The sequence below is a fragment of the Filicampus tigris genome, chromosome 4 (genome assembly GCF_054856515.1).
Source record: "Filicampus tigris isolate MCC_2025a chromosome 4, RoL_Ftig_1.0, whole genome shotgun sequence".
NCBI classification, from domain to species: domain Eukaryota; kingdom Metazoa; phylum Chordata; class Actinopteri; order Syngnathiformes; family Syngnathidae; genus Filicampus; species Filicampus tigris.
In genome coordinates this window covers 29,353,195-29,375,077 of record NC_141220.1, presented here as the reverse complement: position 1 = coordinate 29,375,077, position 21,883 = coordinate 29,353,195, and the positions used below count along the sequence as shown (strand labels likewise).

The 21,883-nt window shown below is 46.1% G+C and overlaps 3 protein-coding genes and 2 long non-coding RNA genes across 10 annotated transcripts; 2 read left to right on the top strand and 3 right to left on the bottom strand.

Annotated features, from left to right (window-relative positions):
- The first annotated feature begins 186 nt into the window (after positions 1 to 186).
- Positions 187 to 9,466, top strand: deaf1 (DEAF1 transcription factor). Of its 4 annotated transcripts, XM_086029361.1 has the most exons (13): positions 188 to 638; positions 2,227 to 2,309; positions 2,396 to 2,522; positions 2,667 to 2,816; positions 3,564 to 3,703; positions 3,794 to 3,859; positions 4,565 to 4,600; positions 4,732 to 4,855; positions 4,963 to 5,091; positions 5,637 to 5,896; positions 6,778 to 6,867; positions 7,234 to 7,320; positions 7,825 to 9,466. In XM_086029361.1, the coding sequence occupies exons 1-13, from the start codon at positions 209 to 211 to the stop codon at positions 7,924 to 7,926; spliced, it is 1,824 nt and encodes a 607-aa protein (XP_085885487.1). In that variant the 5' UTR covers positions 188 to 208; the 3' UTR covers positions 7,927 to 9,466. The 4 variants fall into 4 exon arrangements, 2 of the variants coding, with proteins under 2 accessions (XP_085885488.1, XP_085885487.1); XR_015086644.1 differs by lacking the exon at positions 7,234 to 7,320 and having other exon boundaries at positions 187 to 638; positions 5,675 to 5,896; positions 7,825 to 7,882; XR_015086643.1 differs by lacking the exon at positions 7,825 to 9,466 and having other exon boundaries at positions 187 to 638; positions 5,675 to 5,896; positions 7,234 to 7,291.
- On the bottom strand, positions 4,355 to 7,770 carry LOC147149382 (uncharacterized). 2 transcript variants are annotated; one of them, XR_015086647.1, is made up of 4 exons: positions 7,202 to 7,770; positions 6,997 to 7,100; positions 5,652 to 5,803; positions 4,355 to 5,120 (listed from the first exon to the last, which is right to left on the bottom strand). It is a non-coding gene; the product is annotated as an uncharacterized LOC147149382 (long non-coding RNA). The 2 variants fall into 2 exon arrangements; XR_015086646.1 differs by having other exon boundaries at positions 6,997 to 7,770.
- Positions 9,467 to 9,558: 92 nt separating the features above from the next.
- Positions 9,559 to 15,509, bottom strand: LOC147149380 (D(4) dopamine receptor-like). The gene is made up of 4 exons (XM_086029363.1): positions 14,904 to 15,509; positions 13,962 to 14,074; positions 12,315 to 12,850; positions 9,559 to 9,990 (listed from the first exon to the last, which is right to left on the bottom strand). Exons 1-4 carry the CDS (start codon positions 15,120 to 15,122, stop codon positions 9,767 to 9,769), a joined length of 1,092 nt encoding a protein of 363 aa, XP_085885489.1. The 5' UTR covers positions 15,123 to 15,509; the 3' UTR covers positions 9,559 to 9,766.
- Positions 15,510 to 15,564: 55 nt separating this feature from the next.
- LOC147149379 (uncharacterized) lies at positions 15,565 to 18,104 on the top strand. Its single transcript, XR_015086645.1, has 3 exons — positions 15,565 to 16,316; positions 16,431 to 16,588; positions 17,525 to 18,104. It is a non-coding gene; the product is annotated as an uncharacterized LOC147149379 (long non-coding RNA).
- Positions 17,480 to 21,883, bottom strand: LOC147149378 (cytosolic 5'-nucleotidase 1A-like). Of its 2 annotated transcripts, none has more exons than XM_086029364.1 (6): positions 21,670 to 21,883; positions 20,389 to 20,496; positions 20,165 to 20,300; positions 18,936 to 19,058; positions 18,661 to 18,773; positions 17,480 to 17,852 (listed from the first exon to the last, which is right to left on the bottom strand). In XM_086029364.1, the coding sequence occupies exons 1-6, from the start codon at positions 21,703 to 21,705 to the stop codon at positions 17,616 to 17,618; spliced, it is 753 nt and encodes a 250-aa protein (XP_085885490.1). In that variant the 5' UTR covers positions 21,706 to 21,883; the 3' UTR covers positions 17,480 to 17,615. The 2 variants fall into 2 exon arrangements, with proteins under 2 accessions (XP_085885490.1, XP_085885491.1); XM_086029365.1 differs by having other exon boundaries at positions 21,785 to 21,883.

Here is a 21,883-nt window from a genome sequence, read left to right as displayed (position 1 = left end):
ACTAATATGTACCTAAAAGAAATGTAAATTGGATTTATGGGATGTCCAATATAAATTGGATGACCCGTGTCATTCTAATTATGACAACGCAATTGTATTTTTGCATAGTCATGGGGGAATTGGACGTCAAAATTTAATTTTAGAATCGGTACATATTTTGAAAATGGTAATCCTCAACGTAATCTGTGACGTAATCGTTCGGGGAACGATGCAAACGCTTCGCTTCCGCTCGGATTTTTCCGGCGACTCATTGTTGAGGGGACTTGTGACCAAACAAACCTGCGTGGAGGCGTTTTCTCTCTGCGACGACAGTCATTGTTTCGAAAGAAACATAATCGTCCTTTCTTTTAGCTGTAAATTGAGTGAAATCGTTCCCGACCGGACACCGGGTGCCTCCTCGGTGTTCCCCGTGGCCCTTCGGTTGAATTCGGCTTTCGTCGTGTCTTTCGCCGGAGGAATGGACGAAGCGGAGTCGGCGACGAAGGCGCTCGGGCTGGACGAATCCCGGCAGCGGGCGGGCTCGGATCCCGAGTCGGAGGCCGAAGTCTCCACGATGGCTGTGATGGCGGCGCCGGGAAACATCGACATGGGAACCGAAGCGATGCCGAATCCTGACGATGCCGACTCGGATTTCGCAGGCAAGTGGGCGAGCTCCGAGCTAGCCGAGCTCCGAGCTAGCCGGCAGGGCAGGCCGCAAATTCAAGCCGCCGAGTGGCGCTAAAAGTCAAAAGTTGGCCCACTTCCTGAAACTTTACGCTACTTTTCAAAAACCATTAAACACTGTACGCACTACGAGAACACTGGTTACGGCATTAAAAAATAATAATAATTAGAATTTTTACCTCATTGTCAGTCATTGAGAAAAGCATTTACGTGCAAGCAAACTAAGACAATTGTTGGTAGCAGGGTCTCCAAACACCGTTGACTTTTGCCGTAATTACGGTAATTGTACTCCGTCTAATAGTTTTGACTTTAGAAGGAGTGCACTTATTTTTATGTTTCGTGATATCTGCAGTTCATCGGCGTAAATGGTCATCTGTTTCAATCAAGAGTCATGCTTGAACAACTTCCGACTTGTTCGCCAAAATTTTGCCCAACAAAATTCCGCTTTCTTATTTCGTCATTTTAACTTTGCATTAACTTTGTCTCCTATTACCGTCAAGCAATCACAAGGAGTTTGTTGGGATTCGTATTTCGGGATCTATACAGTTAATCGGCATCACTAGTAAATAGGTTCAATCAAGATTTACCACAAACAAATGCTGCTGACGGGTTGTGTTCCCTCGCTGTTTAAAAGTTGTCTAACTGAACTCTGGTTTACTCATTCGGTAATTTGGATTTTGCAGTGACTCTGTAACGTACATTCATCAACCACTGAGATGGTGTTGACTTACTTTAATATATCGTGGCATCTGCTGTTCTTCGCCATCATTCGGAAATATGTTTAGTCAAGTGCTTTTCTGTTGCGTAACCATTCAAGTTTCCCTAGTAAAGTAGTAAAGTCATTTTGTAACCTGAAATCCTCAAACACCCAGTTCATTTAGTTTCACACTTTCGTCATATCTACAGTTCATGGGCCTGAATGTTAATTCATTGCGACGCAGTCAAGATTGGTGCATAAAAAGTGCTTCTGTTTCCTCTTGCTTAAAAGCCAAACAAGTTGCATAACAAAACGTTATTGTCTTATTCAATAATGTTTACTTTGCAGAACTGTGTTGCAAAATCAATACAGAGAAGGAATGAACTTTTCTGGACATTTTGTGGTAGCGACAGTTCATTGTCATCAACGGGAAATGCGATTGAATTCAAATTGACCACAAGTGCTGCCATGCTGGGTTTGCACAAAAGTGGATTAACTGAACCCCGTTGACTTATTTCCTAACTCATTTCAACTTTTGCAGTAAGTCTGTTGCCTGGAATCATCAAGTACCGGGACGAGGGCAGCTCAGTTCAACATTTTGCCAGATCGAGCGTGTATTAAATGTCATTTAGTCCAGATGAAAGCTTTGGCTGCAAAACGACGACGGAAAAAGTAGCTTGACTGAACTGTTCCCACACTGAATGAAAATATTCAATTGCAACTCTCATTGAATTGCTCCCATGAATTGGTCCATTCGTGCCGTCAGCTTGCGTGCATCCATCCATCCATCTATCCATCCATCTATCCATCCATCCATGCATGCATCCATCCCAAAAGCGTTTGCGTTGTGATGTGTCCCGGTGCAGAGGTGGCGGTGGAGGACGTTCAGGAGGCGGCAGACGACAGCGTTTTCGCCACGCCCGTCGAAGACCTTCCGGAGCACGTCTTGGTACAGCACAACACACACGAATACACACACCCGTACGGTACGCGTGCGTTTGAACGTGTGTGTGCGCGCGCGCGTGCGTGCCACAGAGCGCGAGGAGCCCCCTGGAGCTGGCCGAGGGCCTGAGCGGCCAGAAGACCACCCTCATCGTGGTCCACACCGACTCCACCGTTGGACGCCAAGGCGCACTCAAGTCGACGGCCGCCATGTCCGCCGGTACTTTGGGTGTCAGTTTTGTGCGTCTTTGAGTGTGCGCGTGTCATTGCGTGTGCGCGCACATTTTTTTTGGCGTGCTTTCTGATATTCTTTGTGTGCGCTTGCGCCTTTTCCAAACACGTGCTCCCCTGTTTGAACGCTCAGGCCTGGCGACTCCGCCCACCCCGCTGACTCCTCCCCGGGACAAAGAGCCCGCCTCCAAGTACAACTGGGACCCGTCGGTGTACCACAACGAGCTGCCGGTGCGATGCCGCAACAGCGGCGGCGTCCTCTACAAAAACCGCCTGGGCTCAGGTGAGGCCGCCGCCGCCGCCGCCGCCGCCGCCGCCGCCGCCGCCGCGTGCCCGATCAATAATGGCAACATTCGATTTTTTCTCAGTCCGTGAAAGTAGGTCAATGTGCAAATATCCATGAAATAGCCAAATGGAGATACTAGTCATCATGCCACCCAAATGGAGTGAGCAAAGAAACATTTCATCCTAATGCACTCAAAGCGTTGAGCGATAAACCTTTGGAAAATATTTGAGACGATTTTTGGACATTTACTTCCCGATGGGGAGGTGCCTAGGCTGGTATCTGTGACTGGCGCGGGCAGCCTTTCTGAATAATCGATACTTCGGAATACGGCTGGTGTCACCCGATACCATTGCCTGGTGTCGGTACTCACTCGGGCTGCCCGATTGCGAAAGAAATATTAATCACGATTATCTTGGTAATAATTGAAACCACGATTATTCAAGCCATCATTTATTTTGGGGTACAAAACAAGACAAAAAGGTGCAAATGTATACATTCAAGTATGATTTCCTTTGTGTATTGAAATGGCGTCGGATATCAATGCATTTGAATAATGTTTTTTTTTTTTTTACGATGATGCCTGTGGTGTAATAATGGCAATCGTAACTGAATTTCGATGAATTGTGGGACGACCCATGCACGATGTTGTGCCATAATCCCACGACGTTGTGTTTTCTCTGGGCAATGTCCTGTCGTCTACTTTGTCTTTGGCCTAATATTGCCGCCGTGTTTTTGTGCGTGGAGGCGGCAAAGGTCGTTGCATCAAGCACGAGCAGCGGTGGCTGACGCCCACCGAGTTCGAGGCCGTGGCCGGCCGCGCCAGCAGCAAAGACTGGAAGCGCAGCATCCGCTACGGAGGACGGCCTCTGCTCTGCCTCATTCAGGTCTCTCCCCCCGGCGCCCCTGACACCCACCACCCAACCCCCCCCCCGGGCGTCTCCGTCTAATCCGGGACTCTCCGTGTCTGCGTGCAGGACGGCATCCTCAACCCTCACGCCGCCTCCTGTACGTGCGCGGCCTGCTGTGACGACATGCTGTTGGTGAGCGGCCGCCCGCCCGCTCCGCATCTGCTCGACTACAGTTTCCCTCCCTTGATACGTTCACTCCGATTGCGCCAGGAGTCGTTGCACCGAGGTTGAAATGCGATATGACTCGCCTCATTTATCGGCGATATAATTCACTCCAGTTGTGATACCATTCCCTGTAATGACGACACCATTCAATCGGTGGCGTACGATTCACCCCAATTCTGACCTCGATTCACTAATTACGATTGGAGGTGATATGATTCACTCCAACTGTGGTACGCTTCGTTCCAATTCCGATTCGATTGGCGTTGGTATGTTTCACTCCAGTTCACTCTGATCCCGATTCCGTAGGATATAATTGACTCCAATACGATTCACTCTGATTGCCGCGATCGCAATGCGATTCACTCCAATGACAACGCGATTCATTTCCGATACCATTTAATACGATACGATTCCCTCGAATCGCAATCCGATTCACTTCAGTTTCGGATTAAATTCACTCCAATTATGTTTCGATTCATTTCAATGATACCGCGATTCGCTACTATCACGATTTTTACTCCTTTTACTGTATGAATCACTCCAATCATGATACGATTCACTCGTATTACGAGTCGAAATTTAAGCCAATCCTGATTGTAAATGATACGATTGACTCCATAACGCGGTTCTGTTATTCTCAATCAATTATTTGTTGCGCGTTTGTGTTTCCAGGATGGAGACTCCCTGGAAGCCGAGAGCATCACAATGGTAGGTACAGTTCATCTGAATTGTTTGTTTATTGATGTATTCTAATAGAAACGTGTCGTCTCCTGTTGAATGATGCGGGTGAACTTAACTTAACCTTCTGTCCGTTCCCACCAACTTGCCGTTGTCCTCAGAACGGTCCGGTGCGCCTCTTCGTCCCCTACAAGCGAAGGCGGAAGGAGACGGACGCGCCGGCCGTCCCCGCCAAAAAGGAAGTGGACGCCAGCAAAAACATCACGCTGAGCCCGGGAACCACGTGTGAGTCACGCGAGCGACGTCTGCCCTGTGATTGGCTGATTTGTCACAGTCGCTCGGGCCAGCTCGTGCAAAGCCGCTGTGACGGATTGATGCTTCTCCTGCCGCAGTCACCGTGTCGCCCATGGGTCAGATCACGCCGTCGGCCACGCTGACGTTCGAGCGCTCGCCCGGCGGCGACGCCGCCGCCATCATCTCGGATGCCTCGGCGCAGAGCCAAGTCTACGCAGACGCAGCAGGTACCCTCACTGCCATGCCACGCATTCCACTTGCAAAAAAAATCACTCCGATTATGACGTCATTTACTCCAAGTACGATGCAATGCGTTAGGATTTAATCGGTTGGGTCTCTTTCTTAATGTAAAATTGTCCAAATTTCAGTTTGTCAACAGTAAATATTCCACACCAATCTCTGTCATCCTCCACAAGGGGAGAATTATCTTTGCGTCGAATCAAAATCAAACATCTGCTTTTACTTCGGAAAACAACGATGGACATTTTTGTCAATTTTCCAATATGTTACATCCCACAGCAGTAACTGCTGAATCATCATTAATTTATGATTTCTGCACTATCAAGTTGCAATAGTGTCCTGTTTTTGAAGAAAAAAAAAGGATGGAGATTTAAAAAAAAAAAAAAAATCGGATTCACTCGTTTAATCGCCAGATTAATGGCTGATGTTGCAGCCCAACAGAGTATTTTTTGCGCCTCCAATATGAAGGCGTGCGTGGACGCAAGAAAGCTCTTACGCCTTCTCTCTCTCCTGTCCTGTCCTGTCCTGTCAGTGTTGACGGCCTTACCGGCGTTGGCGCTGTCTCCCCAGGCCAAGATGGCGGTGGCGTCCCCCGCCGCCTCGCTGGTGGGCACACTGGAGGTGGAGCCCGTGGCGGGGGCCACCTTGGCGCTGGGGCCGCCTCTCTTGAGCGCCGGCGCCAAGAACGCCTGGCAGGGCCTGGAGGAGATGGCCAACACCCTCATGAGCAACGTGCAGCAGCTCAAAGCCTTGATCGAGCAGGCCAAGAGGGACAGTAAAGGGCACAAGGAGGTGAGGGGATGCGCGGGACATCGGCACACCGCACACCACAGGACAATCACTCGCAGCACACCTCACAGCGCAGGATAATCACTCTTCACATGCCGAACAACGCAGGTTCATCGTTTTCAACACAACACCCGGCACTACAGGATAATCACGCGATTCACACACCACAGGATAATCACCCCAACGCATCCCTCATCACAAGATGAATCACGCACAACACACACCACACCCCAGAATAATCACTTTTAACAATGCAGGATAATCACTTCACTAATAATCACTCTTAATGCACACCACACCAAAAGATAATCACTCTCAACACACCCCACGACATAGAATTATCACTTGACACTCACATCAGGTTAATCACTAATAACACATCCCTCACCACAAAATGATCACTCAACTTGTCCCAAACCACTGGATAATCACTCCCAACGCACCTGCAATAATCACTTTTAACACGCGCCACATCACAGGATAATCACCCTTAGAATACCAACACAGTTCCACTCTCAACACACTCCACACCAAAGAGCAATCACTCTGACCGCAAGCCATGCCACAGTGTGAATCTTAACACACCCCACACCGGAAGGGTAATCACCCTAAACTTATCCAACACCACAGCATGATTACTCTTAATACACTCCACACTACAGGATAATCACTCTTATCATATCCTACACCACAGGATGATCACCTGCTGCACAGCTCACACAACAGGATAATACCCCACACTACCGGATAATCTACAACATAATTTGATCATTGAGAGACATCTGAAAATCGGGCCTTTAATGACATTGTCACATTTGGCCCGATTATTGGTATGTGTGTACAGACCTCATGGGCCGTGTATGTCTGTGCGTGTGTGTGTTCAGTGTGCCTTCCAGAACCAAATAAGATTCCAGACGCCGCCGGACGAGTCGCAAGCCAAACGGAGCGCCGACATCGCCGAGGTCATCATCAATGTAAGTTTTTCAGTCCCCCCCCCTAAAAAAACCCGGGTTACACAAAACCGATTTCAAACACACAAGTTGCAAGGGTCGATTTGATCCGCTGCAACTCAGCAAGACACATCGCATCGGGGCCCGCCTCACCTTTGCCAGTGGACATCGAAATGACTCGGACGGCTCCGTAGAAAGGCTTGTGGTCTGACGAGACCAAAGGGGGGGGTGAAATGTGAAATGATCCCTCGCGTGTTCTACGGCACACGTGGTCGGACGGACGTTAAAGTCGGTCGTTTTGGGTCTTCGTCTTTTCTGGTTTTCTCCGTCGCGACGGCGGAATTGAGCCAATAGTCACCTGGCACGGTTGCGTTGTTGTCTTCCCCGCAGACGTGCGAGAACTGCGGCCGCGTGGCCCTGAGCCAGTGCACGGCCTGCCGTAAAGTCAACTACTGCTCCGCTTTCTGCCAGAGGAAGGTGAGTACCAGTACCGGTACCGGTAACTGCCGCCGCGCTGGGCGGGCGGGCGGGGGGCTGGGGGGCGCCTTCCTCTCGTGGAAATAATGCACCCTGCGCTCTTGTTCACAAACAACTGCTAACGGATCGCCACTTAACATCCAGCCCAAGTCACGCGAACTGTCCGACACACGCGTCACTCACCAGGCCAGGCCCCGCCCTTTAAAGCCACACACTCTTAAAGTCACAGATACTACAGTGTAGCACGTGAGGATGAAGACGCCGAGTGGACGAAAATACCTGCCTGCACCACATCGGTCGTTCAATAATGCAAAATCCATTTTTTGGCCGATTCATCGATGGGATAATCGGTAGGATAGTGAACCCTAAAACTATCTCCTAGCTTCAGCCCTCCTTTTATCCAAATAGTTGAGTGCCTGCCCAGCTGTCACGTGTGAAATCCAAAACGAAGCATTTTGGTGGTGTGGAAACGTGGCTTTTTTGTCGCGCTTTTGACACCTGCAGGATTGGAGGGACCATCAGAACACCTGCTGCCAATCAGGTGGAGGCGGGGCCGTCCCGGAGGACGAGCCAATGGCGTCCATGGGCATGGACAAAGTCAAGTGAGAGGGCGCGGCTGGACCCCGCCCATTTGAATCCTCACTCAGGCAAAAGCGGACAAGTGGTTGAATGAAGGAACAACGGGAAGAGTATTTATTTTCATTCTGAATTTCTTTCTCGACACTCTTTATGTTTGGAGGCTTTTGCTCAGTATTTTCTTTGTGAACAAAAACATATTTTTTTATATTGCACTTGTTGCTAAAGTGACTTTTTTTGTGTGGTCACAATCATTTGGACTTAATTAAAAAAAAAAAAAAAAAAAACATTCTGCAGCTTTGAGGGTATAAAAGCTTTTGTTGTTGGTGCCAACATTAAATGGACACAAAGCCAATTAAAATAGGAACTGATTTATTAAGACCAGAGGTTGCTTATTAAATTGTCCCTGAATTCATAGTTGACCGAACGAATGTACAGTGTGTGTCATTAAATAAATTGTTATTGAGTTGGTAGATGATATTAATACATTTTATTTCAAAATGTAATTCAGGGTCAATTAAATTAATTCATACTTTTAATTGATTCTTATTTTAATGATGTTTTCCCATTTATTTCCTTTATGCCCCCACCCTCCCAAAAAAGATCCTCACAAAGATGAAGTCCAGTTAAATAAATACAAATGTCATTAAGAATTTTAGTCAAACACATTCTAATAATTTCAAATTAGATTGATTCAAAATGTCATGAAATACAAAACAGTTTATGAAAAATATTTTAAATTGCTGTTTTATTCAATATTATGTTTTGCAATGTAATTCGTGGACATTAAATATTTTAATTAGTCAATATTTGTATTTAAAATCTTTAATTTTGCCCTACCCCCCCAAAAAAATTCCACAATGAAATAAAAGGCCATCACATAAAAGTGTTAAACCCAAATAATTACAATTCCTGTAGTATAATGTACACATTCAATTGAGTTAAAGGTTTATGACTTATGTAAATCAATCAGAAAATAAATAATTAGCAAATAAGCTCAATACAAAATAGTCATCACATCACGATTTCATCCATTTGAATGGATTTCACTTTTTCAATAAATTCAATTCAATAATTCTTATGTCTAAGAATACGTTTCACATTTCTTTAGTTTGATTTTGCCGCCGCGCTCCCCCACGGGATACGTGTCTATTTGCATGCATATCCAATGAGCGATATGCTCGTGAAAGTCGACCGAGGTTTACTGTCGCAATCGCTAACGGACGCTCCATTAGAGCCGAAATAGGCAAGAAAAAAAACCCGTATAAAATACGGGGAAAACGTATAAATTGACAGGTATGCATAGCAGTTGCATTTTAATATTCTGTGTTACTAAATAAAATGTAAAAAAATACAAAATTGCTTCGTGCCACAGTGGCGAGGCAGCTTCTACGTCACTTCCGCTTATGCCTTGAGAATTAGCCGCTATCTGTTTAAATGAAATGTTTGCGTTTCTCCTGCCCAACCGGCAACGATTTCCTGGTTGACTCAGGCTGCAAGATTCTATGTATATAATGTGAAGTATTTCTTAATAAAACGTGTTTTCCCTCCGAATAACCATGAACCACAATCCGATTCCCAAAACCAGGAATTGACGTGACCTTCTAAAGTGGGCACGTAGGCCACCGACGGACGATCCTCGCAAAAGTGGCAGTAATGTACTTCGATTTATTTGATTTTTTATTTAGTAACCCAGAACATACAAACACAACAATTAGGGGAGTGACAAACATATATATTACAAGCAAATAAATATATTACAGGAATACATTATAAACAATGACGTCATCAGCACGCGCGCAGGCCACCAAAGGATCCCGAGACAATTTTGCCGCCCGATCACCTATGGGACCGACACCACCAATCGGGCTCACGCGTCGCCACAGCGGAAGGGGCAGCAGCGGCGAAGAACTTTTTTGAAAAAGCGCCGGAACTCGTCGTTGAAGACGGTGTAGATGACGGGATTGAGCGCGCTGTTGACGTAGCCCAGCCACGTGGCCACGCTCATGGCGGCGGGCGGGATCGCGCACGCCTGGCAGCGGGCGCGCACGGTGTGCAGCACGAAGAACGGCGTCCAGCACAACAGGAATACGCCTGAGACGACGACAACAACAACAGAAAACAAACAAACACACAATCAACTAAAGAAACAAACAAAAACAGGTCAGTTTTTGTCACGTCAGGTCACGACCTCATTTTAGAATTGCCTGGAAGTTTAACACCTGACATGTACTCCCTTTGCCCGCTTCGCTGTGTTGAAAGTACACATTGTTTGGTTCACCGCCATTTGGTTGAACGAATTACAAACATGCAGTTTGTAAAATCCAGAATCTTCCAGTAGCACGTATCCTCAACACGCCAAGCAAGCGGGAAAATTCCGCCTTTTACAGCGCCACTTCCGGCTCTCTTTAAAGTGGGAAAATATTGTTTTTGTTTTTTTCCGAAGTGTATTATGCATTTTTTCATAATGTATTTGCTGATACTTATGACTAAACATTTTATTCATAAATACATGTACATAGCATTCAGAAACCTACCTTTTCACACATTCACATTGATACAGTTTCCTTAAACTATTCAAAGACTAGTAATGTAAAGGCTCTGAAGCCGGTAAATACATGAAAAACTTTTAATTTATTTGAATGTATATGAAACCCCTGTCATTATCTTTTTTTACTCTGTTGTGTTGTACAATACTATAATGTTTTAACTATGGTTTTGTACTTACTTAAATAAAGGTTTAAAAAAAAAAAAAAAAGAGCGCCCCTTCCGGCTCCTTGAAAGGCGGAATGATGACGGTTGGACTTTGTCACCCCGTTGTGTGTTTAGCAATATTTCACACTGGCATTTGCATCTGAGCCTCTTTGACACGCTAATTGGCTTTCGGGATTAAGGCGCTGCAGGATTAGCCGCCGCGTGCTAAAGCGAAGCACTTCTACGCATTAGCGCCGCGCTAGTCGCTATTAATAGGCGCAACCTTTCTCACTGAACACGCAATGGCACCGTCGAGGTACTGTCGCTTTTACCGGCACTGTGAAAGGGCCTTTATGCACTCACTGCCAGACATTTTCAGACACTCTATAATTGAAAGAAAAATCGAAAAAAATGAGGGCTGTCAAAGTTAAAGCATTAACTATGCTAATTTTATAACACACTAAAAAAAAATGAACTCCGTTTTATTGACTTCCTGTAGCAGTTGACCTCTGCTCACTTTGCAGCCAAACTTAGAAGAGAGTCACTGTCGCAAAGACAGACTTTTACATAGTTTGACTTTAAAAACTTGCTTGACAGCTCATTGGAGAAATCCAAAGTAATTTGCTCACTTTGCAAAGCCAAATTCAAATACCATATTAGTTGTACATCTTTGGCGTATTGTTCAACTGTTGCATTTTACAGGTAAAGAATCGTATTCAAGGATCAAAGAAAGCTATTAGAACAGTTTTTGAACCGAAACATACTTTTATTTTTTTTTCCACATCAACATTTTACTCAATATCGGTTCCTAATTGTAGTTGAAAAGTACGATTAATTGGAATCAATTGTAGAACATTTTGAGATTCATTAGTTAAAAACTGTTCATCGCTTGACAGCACAAAAAATATATATATAAAGGGGTAAATTGGCAAATGGCAGTGAATGAGTTAAATTGCTGCGTCGATTTGGGTCCTTCCCGTCGCAGAAGGAAACCGTAACTACGTGTGACAAAAGAGGCTTTTCGCCCAAACGCTCTCTCCCGCCTCTGATGCGACCTCAGAAGCGAGCAAACTGCCGTCTTGACTCATGGTGCACCTTTCCGTGTGCGAATGTGCAGCCTCCGACATGAAGCCTTTTTGGGCGGTCGCCCTGACAGAGCCGGCGCCGGGCCTGCTTTCAAACGATACTCAAGCAAATTCCTAATTGTAGACGTTGGCCTGTCTGTGGATGAAGTAGCGACGCACGTAGACTCGGCGGACATTAACGCAGGTGACGCTAGCTAACGGTGCGTCGCTAAATGGGCGGGATCCAATGCGCAAAGATGATTGACTAGTACAAGTGGCAAAAACGCACAGTGGTGAATCTTTGACATTAAAAAAACATGAACGTGTCGATGTCATCCCATTTATCATTTCTGAACTGTGTTCTGCAGCTGTCGATGTCGGACGCTGAATCCGGCAAACTCTTAGCGACGGCGTGAAAGGTGCTCGACACACTAACGCCTCCCCCGCCTTTGTTGCGGCGCTAACCTGAAACGGTGGTGTTCGCGAACGGGTACAAAGAATGTAAATAATGATTCATGCGTTATGATACTTTTGTCTCACATTTGAAGCTTATGAAGCATAGAGGTTGATGAGCCTTGTTAGCTAGCAAGGCTAATATCATTCTATACATAATATCAGTATTAGTTATATACATTATAACTCTTACAGGTGCGTACGTACCTACGACCACGGGCAGAACCTTCATGGCCTTCCTCTCGCGGTTGTTGATCTTGGCTCTGCTCCTGCGCCGAGGTTGGGGGTTGAACGCCACGTCGGTGAAGCTGACCGTTGGCAGGCGTCGCGGCGGCGGAGCGGCCGGTCCGTCGGCCGGTTCCCGCTCGATGACGGGCGGCGACGGCGGCGGCGAGGCGGCGGCGTCCTCGTTGGCCCGGCGCAGCTTCCGGCAGGCCTGAATGCTGCTCCTCAGCTTGGCCTTGCGCGCCTCCTCCCAGCGCCGCAGGCCGCGGAACATGCCGCAGTAGAGCAGCAGCATGACGGGACACGGGATGAAGAAGGAGCAGATGGAGGAGTAGAGCACGTAGTCGGCGTTCTCCAGCTTGCACTGGCCGGGGCGCCGGCCCGCCACCTGGTTGACGCCCAGCATGACGGGCGAGGCCACCGCCAAGGCCAGCAGCCAGGTGGCCGACAGCAGCGCCGCCTGCCGCAGGTCCACGTGCTGCCGGTTGTAGTTGAGCGGGATCAGCACCGCGATGAACCTGCCGGCCCAGCGCAAACAAAAGCGGGCGGGACCCGCCTCCTTATTGTCAACCCAAACCTTTGCTAGTCCGCATAAGTACCAAGGAAATTGGCAATCGAATCAAAGTGAGTGCTTTGAAAAAAACAAACAGAAGCGACGTTTGGCATTTCTAAAAGTGTCATTGTTGTTTTTGCCTTTTACGTTTCTACGTGTTCTTGTTTTATACCCCAAAATGAATGATCGTTTGAATGATGGTGATTTCAATTACTACCAAAATAATCACGATGAATATTTTTTTTCACGATCGAGCAGCCCAAGTGGAATTTACTCCATCTGCTTTCGCCGAATGCACAATGGACTTCAAATCTGGATCCGGAGCCGGATCAATGACCTCAAATTGACTACATTTTGTGCCAATGTCAATTCTCTGACGATTGCATCTATTTTTTCATTTGATTTGAGGTGGCCTCTATTGTATTTGAGGGAGGTAGCCATCTTCAAATTTTATTTGGAGGAAGCATAATTGTTTCTTTTATTTATTTTTTCATTTGAGGCAGCTATTCTTTTATTTGGGGTAGGCAGCTATTCGTACTTTATTTCAGGAACGTTTATGTTTTGTTTTTGGTGAGGGATTGTTTTATGGCTTTATTCGAGAGAGGATGGATGGAGGTATTTATTTATGTTAAGTCGTTGGTGCACTGGCCACATTAATTGGGGCATGGTTTTTACTATGGGGATGACGTATTTTTCATGTGTACTTCCCTCACCTTTCTAAAGGAATTCCATAAGTGTTTTGCTTTTTCTTTGGCCCTTTTCTGTGTGTTTGGTTTGTGATGGCACCACTTGTACAATTGCGGTTAGCTTCTTTTTGCACTTGAATGGCAGCAGTTGATATACCGCAACATCAATGCTAGTTCCGTTAACCCGTCTATGGCATTTCCAATCGCGTGTTAGCATTAAGATGGCAGACATTTTTTTATGTTGAGTGCAAACTCGCACTGCAAAAAAAGTCGTCAGAATGACGGCTCGTGTGTGTAGCAATCCTAAGTGAGGTCACTCGTGTCTCAAGGCACCGCCGTGACGTGACGTGACGTGACGTGAGGCGAGGCGTGCGCGGAAGGTGTGCCGACCTGTCGACGCTAATGGCGCAGAGGTTGAAGATGGAGGCGGTGCACAGCATGACGTCCATGCTCATCAGGCCGTCGCACACGCCCGTGCTCAGCGTCCACACGCCGTCCTGGAACTGCAAGACAAAGACGCGCGCGCAAGCATGCGCCCGCGGTGACTATTTGCAAGGCAACACACGCACACACGGCCACTACATTAGGTACAAAATGGCTGCGTCATAATGAGCCGACGGAAAATCCTTGTCAGGTTGGTTGTTTCTTATTTGTGGAATCGAATTTAGAATCGAAAAAAAGGGCAGAATGCAAATGTCTCCCCCCCCCCACACCCATTTCGTTTTCCTTGATCGGTGCCTATAAAGCTTTTTTTGTTTTGTTTTATGATGCGCACGTGCACATGCCTTTACTAAGGACGCCAATAAATTGAATTAAAAAAAAATCCATGTCCTCCTCAAGCCAGCAGATCGTTCATTTGAGTCCGTGCAACGTCAATCAACGTGACACGCCTGCTGCCTTTCGAATAACTTGTTGCCGTCATTCCCTCGAGCTGACCCCAAAACTTTTTGCTCCATCATTACAAGCAGCAATTACAGCCTGAAACACCAAAATGGACTGACTCGTGCAGGCCTGAAAGTAAATGACATTTGGAAGGCTTTGGCCGCAAACGTGCCCCAAATAGCTGTGCCGCTAAGATCCGGACACAAACACACGTCAATGTAATCTCGTTTAGCACATTTCGATTTGCAATAAAAATGGTGTGCGTGCACCGAGAAAAAAAAAAGTCAAGCAAAGGATATTGTGCACTTGACGAAATACGGTTGAGTAAATTCCACCCAAAACTTTTGTCCGTGGCACAGCGCAACGAAGCTTTCGCCATGCATGCACGGGCATGGGAGCACTTGGGTGACATTGCTGCATGCGTGCGCTGGGGCGCGTGCGCGACGTCACCTCCGAGTAGACGAAGAGGGGCAGCACGAGCACGGCCAACAGCAGGTCGGCCACCGCCAGGCTGACGATGAAGTAGTTTGTGGTGGTCTTGAGGGCTTTCTCGCTCAGCACGCTGACGCACACCAGCGCGTTGCCGCCCACGATCGCCACGATGAGCAGCACGCCCAGCACCAGCGCCGCCACGTTGTGCCCCCGCGCCCCCTCGGCCGTCATCTCCATCCTCTCCACCTCCGGCGGCTCCTCTCATGAAGGACAGCGCCGGTGGTGCCGCGGAAAAAGGCCCTCAAAGCCCTCTTAGTTGAGGACGAACCCAACCAAACGCGTCCTTAAAGATCCGCCGCCGCTGTTGTTGGGAAGGAACATTGTGACGGGGGTTGGGGAAGAAAAGAACCCCCAACCCCCCGAAAAAAGTTTTCGCCCCGTCGTGGCGCGGCCAACGTGTCCGGTGGCGGGTGCGCTGCATGCGAGCCTCCGAGTCAGCCGCCCTGCAGGCCGCCGCCGAGGGCAGCGGCGCCGAGTCAGACAACGAAAGCCGCTAGTTCGGAGCTCCGCTTGAGCGCCGCCCGCCGCGCATGACCATTGCCCAAGCTTCTCCAGCGGCGAGCCGACGCGCGACTTGACGGTGCGCATGCGCTATCGGGGGCCTGTCTGCGCGCAGCTCATTTCAAACGTGATTCGTTTGGAGACAGTGTGCGTAGAAAACCGCACTCGCACCGGCCATTTCATTAGGAACGCACTTTGATGAGGTCTGCTCGAAAGTGCCACAACGATTCACAAAACTTCTGTGGAGTCTTTTTTTCTTTTTTTTTTCTTGACTGTCGTTTCTCTTGCACGTACTTGAAAACAGGGGCTCCCCATCCACGGACCGGTACCGGGTGGCAGGCCACTTTAGACCGGGCCGCACAGGTGAATGAAAGAAAGGAAAAGATTTTTAAAAAGTCCAGTACTTTCGGTTTATTTCTTATCCGAGGCTGAAAACCATTTTATTTTGAAAAGTGGCCGGATTCTCTCTGTTGCATGTCACCTTGTCTCCGTCGCGTAACACTCATGAAATATACAACCTGTAGCAAATGCGTCAAATAAGAGACGCACTTGGAAAGTTTCTTCCCTCATTTCTTCCCTCCGCCCGGACGGGGAATATATTTCGTAAGAGTTCCGCCGAACTTGTATGAACCGGTCCGCGGCAGAAAAAAAGCTCGGCGACCTGCACTGCTTTAAAATGAGCAACAGTGCCACCCGGTGGGCGTTTTGTGTGTGTGTGCGCGTTGAGCCTCGTGAAGGCTCAATCGTTGAGTTGATTGCAACAGGTGCGCGCTGGCCTGCATCAGGGGCGGACGGAGGAAAACGTTTGGTTCTCCGTGGACGACGCACTTTGATGTTGATGCAGAGGGCACACCGATTGTTGGCGCTAAGGTAGTTGTTTTTTATTTCCACCGAGCACGCACGCATGCTCCACAGGGCGGGAGTTGTGAAGCGCGGTGAACAAACCCTTAAAAGGGAAGTCAACGCAAACATTTTTGTTTCCAGAATCAGAATATGTTCCGAGCTGCAGGCCCGCCGCTTGAAACGCGGCATTCTGATCAAGTATGGCGTTTGTGGAATAAGGGCTCATCCGGCCGTTTTTTCTTGTGTGCCTGCATGCACTTGTGTTGTTTTGTTCCTCCAGTCTTCAAAAAGAATTCCAGGTAAAATATTGGTCTTTGTACTTTATTGCATCAGAACTAGCCCAATCAGTTCAAGTGGAAGTCAACCCAAACTTTTTTTTTTTTTCAAGAAAATGTTCCCAGCAGGCCCACGAGTTGAAACAACGGCATTCTGATCAATATTGCATTTGTGGAATAAGTGTTAATCCACTTGTTTTAAGACATCTCCGGGGGCGGCCATTTTGTCACTTCTGTCGACTGAAAATGACATCACAACTGCTCACAGCGACCAATCACGGCTGACCTGTTTTCTGAGTCATGATTGGTTGATGTGAGCCGTTGTGATGTCATTTTCAGTCGACAGGAGACAAAATGGCCGCCCTGAGAGATGGCTAAAAAGGAGTGGATTAACACTTATTCCACAAATGCAATATTGATCAGAATGCCTTGTTTTAGGCGGCATGGCCCAGTGGGAGCGTGGTCGTTTCCCAACCCGGAGGTTGTGGGTTCGATCCCCGGCCATTGTGACCATGTCGAAGTATCCTCGAGCAAGATATTGAACCCCCAGTTGCTCCTGATGCTGCGTCATCAGTCGGTAGATGAAGTACGATGTGAAGCGCTTTGAAAAAGAAAAGAGCTACACAAGTGACAGTCCATTTATCATTTGTTTCAACTCGCAGGCTTGCGCAAAACATATTCTTGAAAAAAAAAAATGTTTGCGTTGACTTCCCCTTTGAGACTATAAATATTAGCATCATTGCATGAACTACGGTATACCGGCCATTCATCAAGGCAATGTATTTGAAAAATATTTTCACGTGACGTTCACGTCATATTTTTGTGAGCATGATATCAACTCCAACTTTATTGTAATGTTTTTTTTGTTTTGATTCAAATATATATTACTACATTTGTAAAACATTTTTCAAAAAATGACGGTAAAATATTTTGGACTTTATTACATGCGAGCGACAATAGCAAGGGCATGACACAATGAATTGAAGGCAATGGACATCGTGGCGTGTCAGGAAGCGGCGCAGCGCGACATTGACGCGGCCTCGTGACGTCATCACCGCAGCCCGCCGTCACCGAGCAGGAAGTGAGGCCTGAGCAGTTCCAGGATGGGTCCGCGGGGGGCCCCGGCGAGGCAGTGGGCCTCGTCGGCGTTGATGCCCCGAGAGCGAAGCGTCGCCAGGGCGTCGCCCAAGTGTTGGCGCCCGCCGTGCGCCGTCATCAGCGCAACGCTGACGGGACTGTCCAGGATGCCGAAACGCCCCCGCAAGGCGCCCAGCTGCGACCAGAAGCGCTATGAGGACAAATGAAAGCAGAAGACAAAGACAAATTGGACCGAAATGTAAAAAAGAACAAAAAGTCACTTAGACTACGCGCAGACTGAACAGTTAATTGAGTGATTCCTTCAAGTACCACTAGAGGGAGCCGGCGTACCACACTTTGACAATCTCTGTTCATACAACTTTGGATTTATTTGGTTGAATAATTGGCCAATTGGTTTATTGCAAATACAATTTTAAAAAGAGTAAGCATTTTACATACAGTATACTGTATTGATTTGTTGTTTTTAAAGCAGCACTGGGTAAGGAATCGATCTTAACATTTTTTCACAACTCTTTTGATGAAACATTGACTTACAAGTACAGTCGTTGAATGGAACTGTATCATTTTTACTGGCGGAAACTTTGAGGAGGGTAGGATCAACGCTGGCACACGGAACAAATACAAATGTCCCGAATTGCTTTACGGCATACTCACTTCCTCCTTTCACTTTAAGGACGGCTCAGGATTCCATGACTTGTGGTTGACTTTTGTAAAACACTCTACCGCTTTTGTCCACATGGCGCCGCCATAATCAACAAAAACTGACATATGACACTGTGTTGCTTTAATAACTGATTAAATGAACTATAATGTACATAAGAAAATAAAAAAATGGCACTAAATAACAACTATTTCTCCATTTTAAACGTTTACTTGTTAAATAGTTGATTCTATCAGGATAATGAAATGTAAAATGCATTGTAGATAGACTTTTAAAGTTTCCTGGAATAATCAATGACTTGTGAATAATTTAAAAAGAAAAGGTAGCGCGTTGGTACCTGCGCGGACCTGGCGGCTGTTGTTGCGATGATGTCATCGGCGCACAGCAAAACTCTGAGTTGCTCCGACGGGCTCGACCACGTTCGATGGCCCAACGCCGCCGACAGCACGCCTGCAACACGTGACCAACAATCGCCGCCGGCGCGACGTCAGACCTCCGCCAAGGCAAAAATGCTTTCAAGGTGTTTTTTGTTTCTAAAATATTTTATCATTTTTCAATTCGAACAAAATCGACTTTGCGTAGCCTTCTGGCGCCACCGGCAGGACAACGCACCTCTTTGCCGCGCCAGCGCCACCTCCTGGGGCTCCGTGGACAGGAAAAGCTGCACCTGATTTTCAAGTAAACTCTCCACAAAGTCCTCCTGGCCCGAAAAGCAGAAGCGGCTCACTTCCAGACCTGCGCGTGCGACGCGGCCGCATAGCAAGTCAACAACAACGACAACCATCATCATCATCATCATCATCATCATCAAGGTCAATCACTTCAATGTACTTGTCAGGATGCTTTTCTTTTTTTCTGTAGTTCAATGTGTCCCCTAACTGATGTGCACTAACATCCCGACTGCAAAGAATATTGTATGACACAATTTTGCAAATTCACCTCAATCTTTTGCAAACAATTGTAGATATTTGCATATTTTTGGTGCTCTTTCTAAAAGACCAGAATATGCTAGCAAAGCAATATCTAATAGGAAAGTAGTCATTAGTACTTTTAAAGGTTGTAAAGGTGACAGCAGACACTTTCCTAACTCAAATCATCTATATTTTAGGGTAAATAGGAAACATAGTTTGGAGTATATTCACGGTTCGAATTATTCATGTAAGCAATTCTAAACTTTTTTTGGGGGGGGGGGGGGGGACGGTAGTGTTCATTTGCAGATTTTCACTAAGTGCGATAAGGTTTCATGTGTTTTGTTTTAATAAGTCAAGGAGGGGGGAAAAGTAAACAATGGCAAAGTGTGCTTCTAAGTGGAGATGCGTTCAGAATGAATCGCCAAACGCCAACTCTTGTTCTATGGGAGTCGGCACACACCCGCCACGATTTCAAGTGCCTTGCGCTGTACATTGAGGCTACAAAACTGCCAGAAAAAGCCTACAAGAACATCTGAACTTTGCTTGAGGGGTAATCAGAGAACTGAATTAGGAACGGTTCTCAACAGCGGTAGCACAAAACCTTCGCTTCTGCTAGAAATGACAAAATGTCAGAAAAGCCTACTAGAACAGCTGAATGTCATTTGGGGTTCATCGGAGCCACTTGAAATGGTGGCAAACACAAGTTTGAATGTGACGGGATCATTCTGAACACAGCCAAAGCTCCAGTTCTTAGAGGGGGTGCACACTTGTGCAACCGCATTATCTCACTTGCTGTTTATTTGACTTCCCCTCTCTAAATGCATTTTTCAAATTGAGTTGATGTCACATTAGTGGCGGAAAACAGTTTTGATATGTTTTGTCTTGATCTGATTTTGTGTTGGCTTTTTTTTTTCCCCCTCCAAGGCCCACCGTGATGTTTGGTGCTGCTGACTATGTGAGCGCTCTGCCGCCGCCGTCGCTCGTCGGTGGTGACGAGAAGCACGTCAAAAAGCAACGACTCGGCAGAATCCGCTGCCACCAGTTGCCGATTCACACTCTGCAGCGCCTAAAAAAAAAAAGAATTGATCCAGGACAAATGTTTTACTTTTGCAGTCCGTAAACTTTGCAACGCCCGCAGTTGTTTCTTCTTGCACCTGCAGCAGCGGGAAGGCCACGCCCACACCGTGCACTTCGCCGTCGTCGGCGTCCTGCAGCACGGCCGAGCACGAGATGGCCACCACCAGCGCTTGCTCTGCATCTTTCTGCAAAAACATGTTTGTTTGAGTTTTCATATTTTTTAAGCACAAGAAATGAAATCTTTTCTTATTACTTTCTTTCTTTATTAGCAGGACACATTTTAACGAGGGGTGCATCATACAATGAAGATTGTACTTTTAAAAGCCGGTGGCTGGGAAGAAAATATCAGTCTGTTTTTATCTGAAATATATATATATATATATATATATATATATATATATATATATATATATATATATATATATATATAAAAAAGAATGCGTTCCCCAAATTACTTTTTAAAGGGTTAAAAATAGAAAGCACAAAAATACAAGTTGTTTTTTTTACTTTATTTCCTAAACTTTTTAATGAATTCCAAATATATAATTAAAAAAATGATAAATACAATGAAAAACTCAAAGTGAAATGTATGTATACATTATTTGTTTTTAGTCATTTATTCGATATTCATTCATTTAAGAAGCTATTATGTATTTATTCCAACATTGTCACCTTAAAATAAAATAAAATAACAGCCCAAGTCATATTTTGCCCTACCCCCCTTAATCACATCTTTATGACGCGGGACACCTGCTAAAATCGGCTCCAGCCTTATTTCAACAGATCATTCAGTTCGAAACCTTTAATGTGTTGGAAAAAAACACAAAAAAACACAACAACAACAACACCTGATGGTCATTATTTTAGGAAAGTGACGACGTAATAATTGTAAACGTAATAAAAGTATGAATTATAATTTGGTTTATAAAGCGTCTTTCACGGGACTCGAGGACGCTTGACTCTAATTTATGAGAACATTAAACCGTATCTAAAATAAATACATTTATAATTGTTAAAAAAATAAAGGACACCCTTCGTGTGTGCGTTCGTAGTTGTGTGACTTTCGGCTTTTAGTCCATTTTTGTGAGTGTGTGGATGTGTGCCTTTGTAAATGAGAAGGCATACAGCCAGACATCTAATGAAAATAAATCGTATCAAGTGCCGATATTTTTTTTTACTGACAATTTATCAATTCAAAATTAACTGAGTAAAATTAACACCAACTTGCTATAATTGCATGCATAATAGTGGAATTCTGTTTTTCCCTCTGTAGGAAGGAAAAATACCGACAAAGACAAAAATGGTTTGTTTTTCCCCCAGATGTAGTTTGGTCATAAAATGTTTTTGGTTTTTTTTACCTGCTTAACGTCAACGTTCGCGGTGGTTAAGACCATCTCCGCCCCCCTATTGACTCTTCGCCGGCGAATGCAGGTTAAAAAAGGAATTTAAATGAAAAAGTTGTCACCCACTCACTTTTGATACCACCAACTTGGACATAAAATAAGAAAATTGTCAGAAAAGTTGCCCTATAAACAGGAAAGTTCACTTCCGCCTTTTCTGGCCACCTCGTCG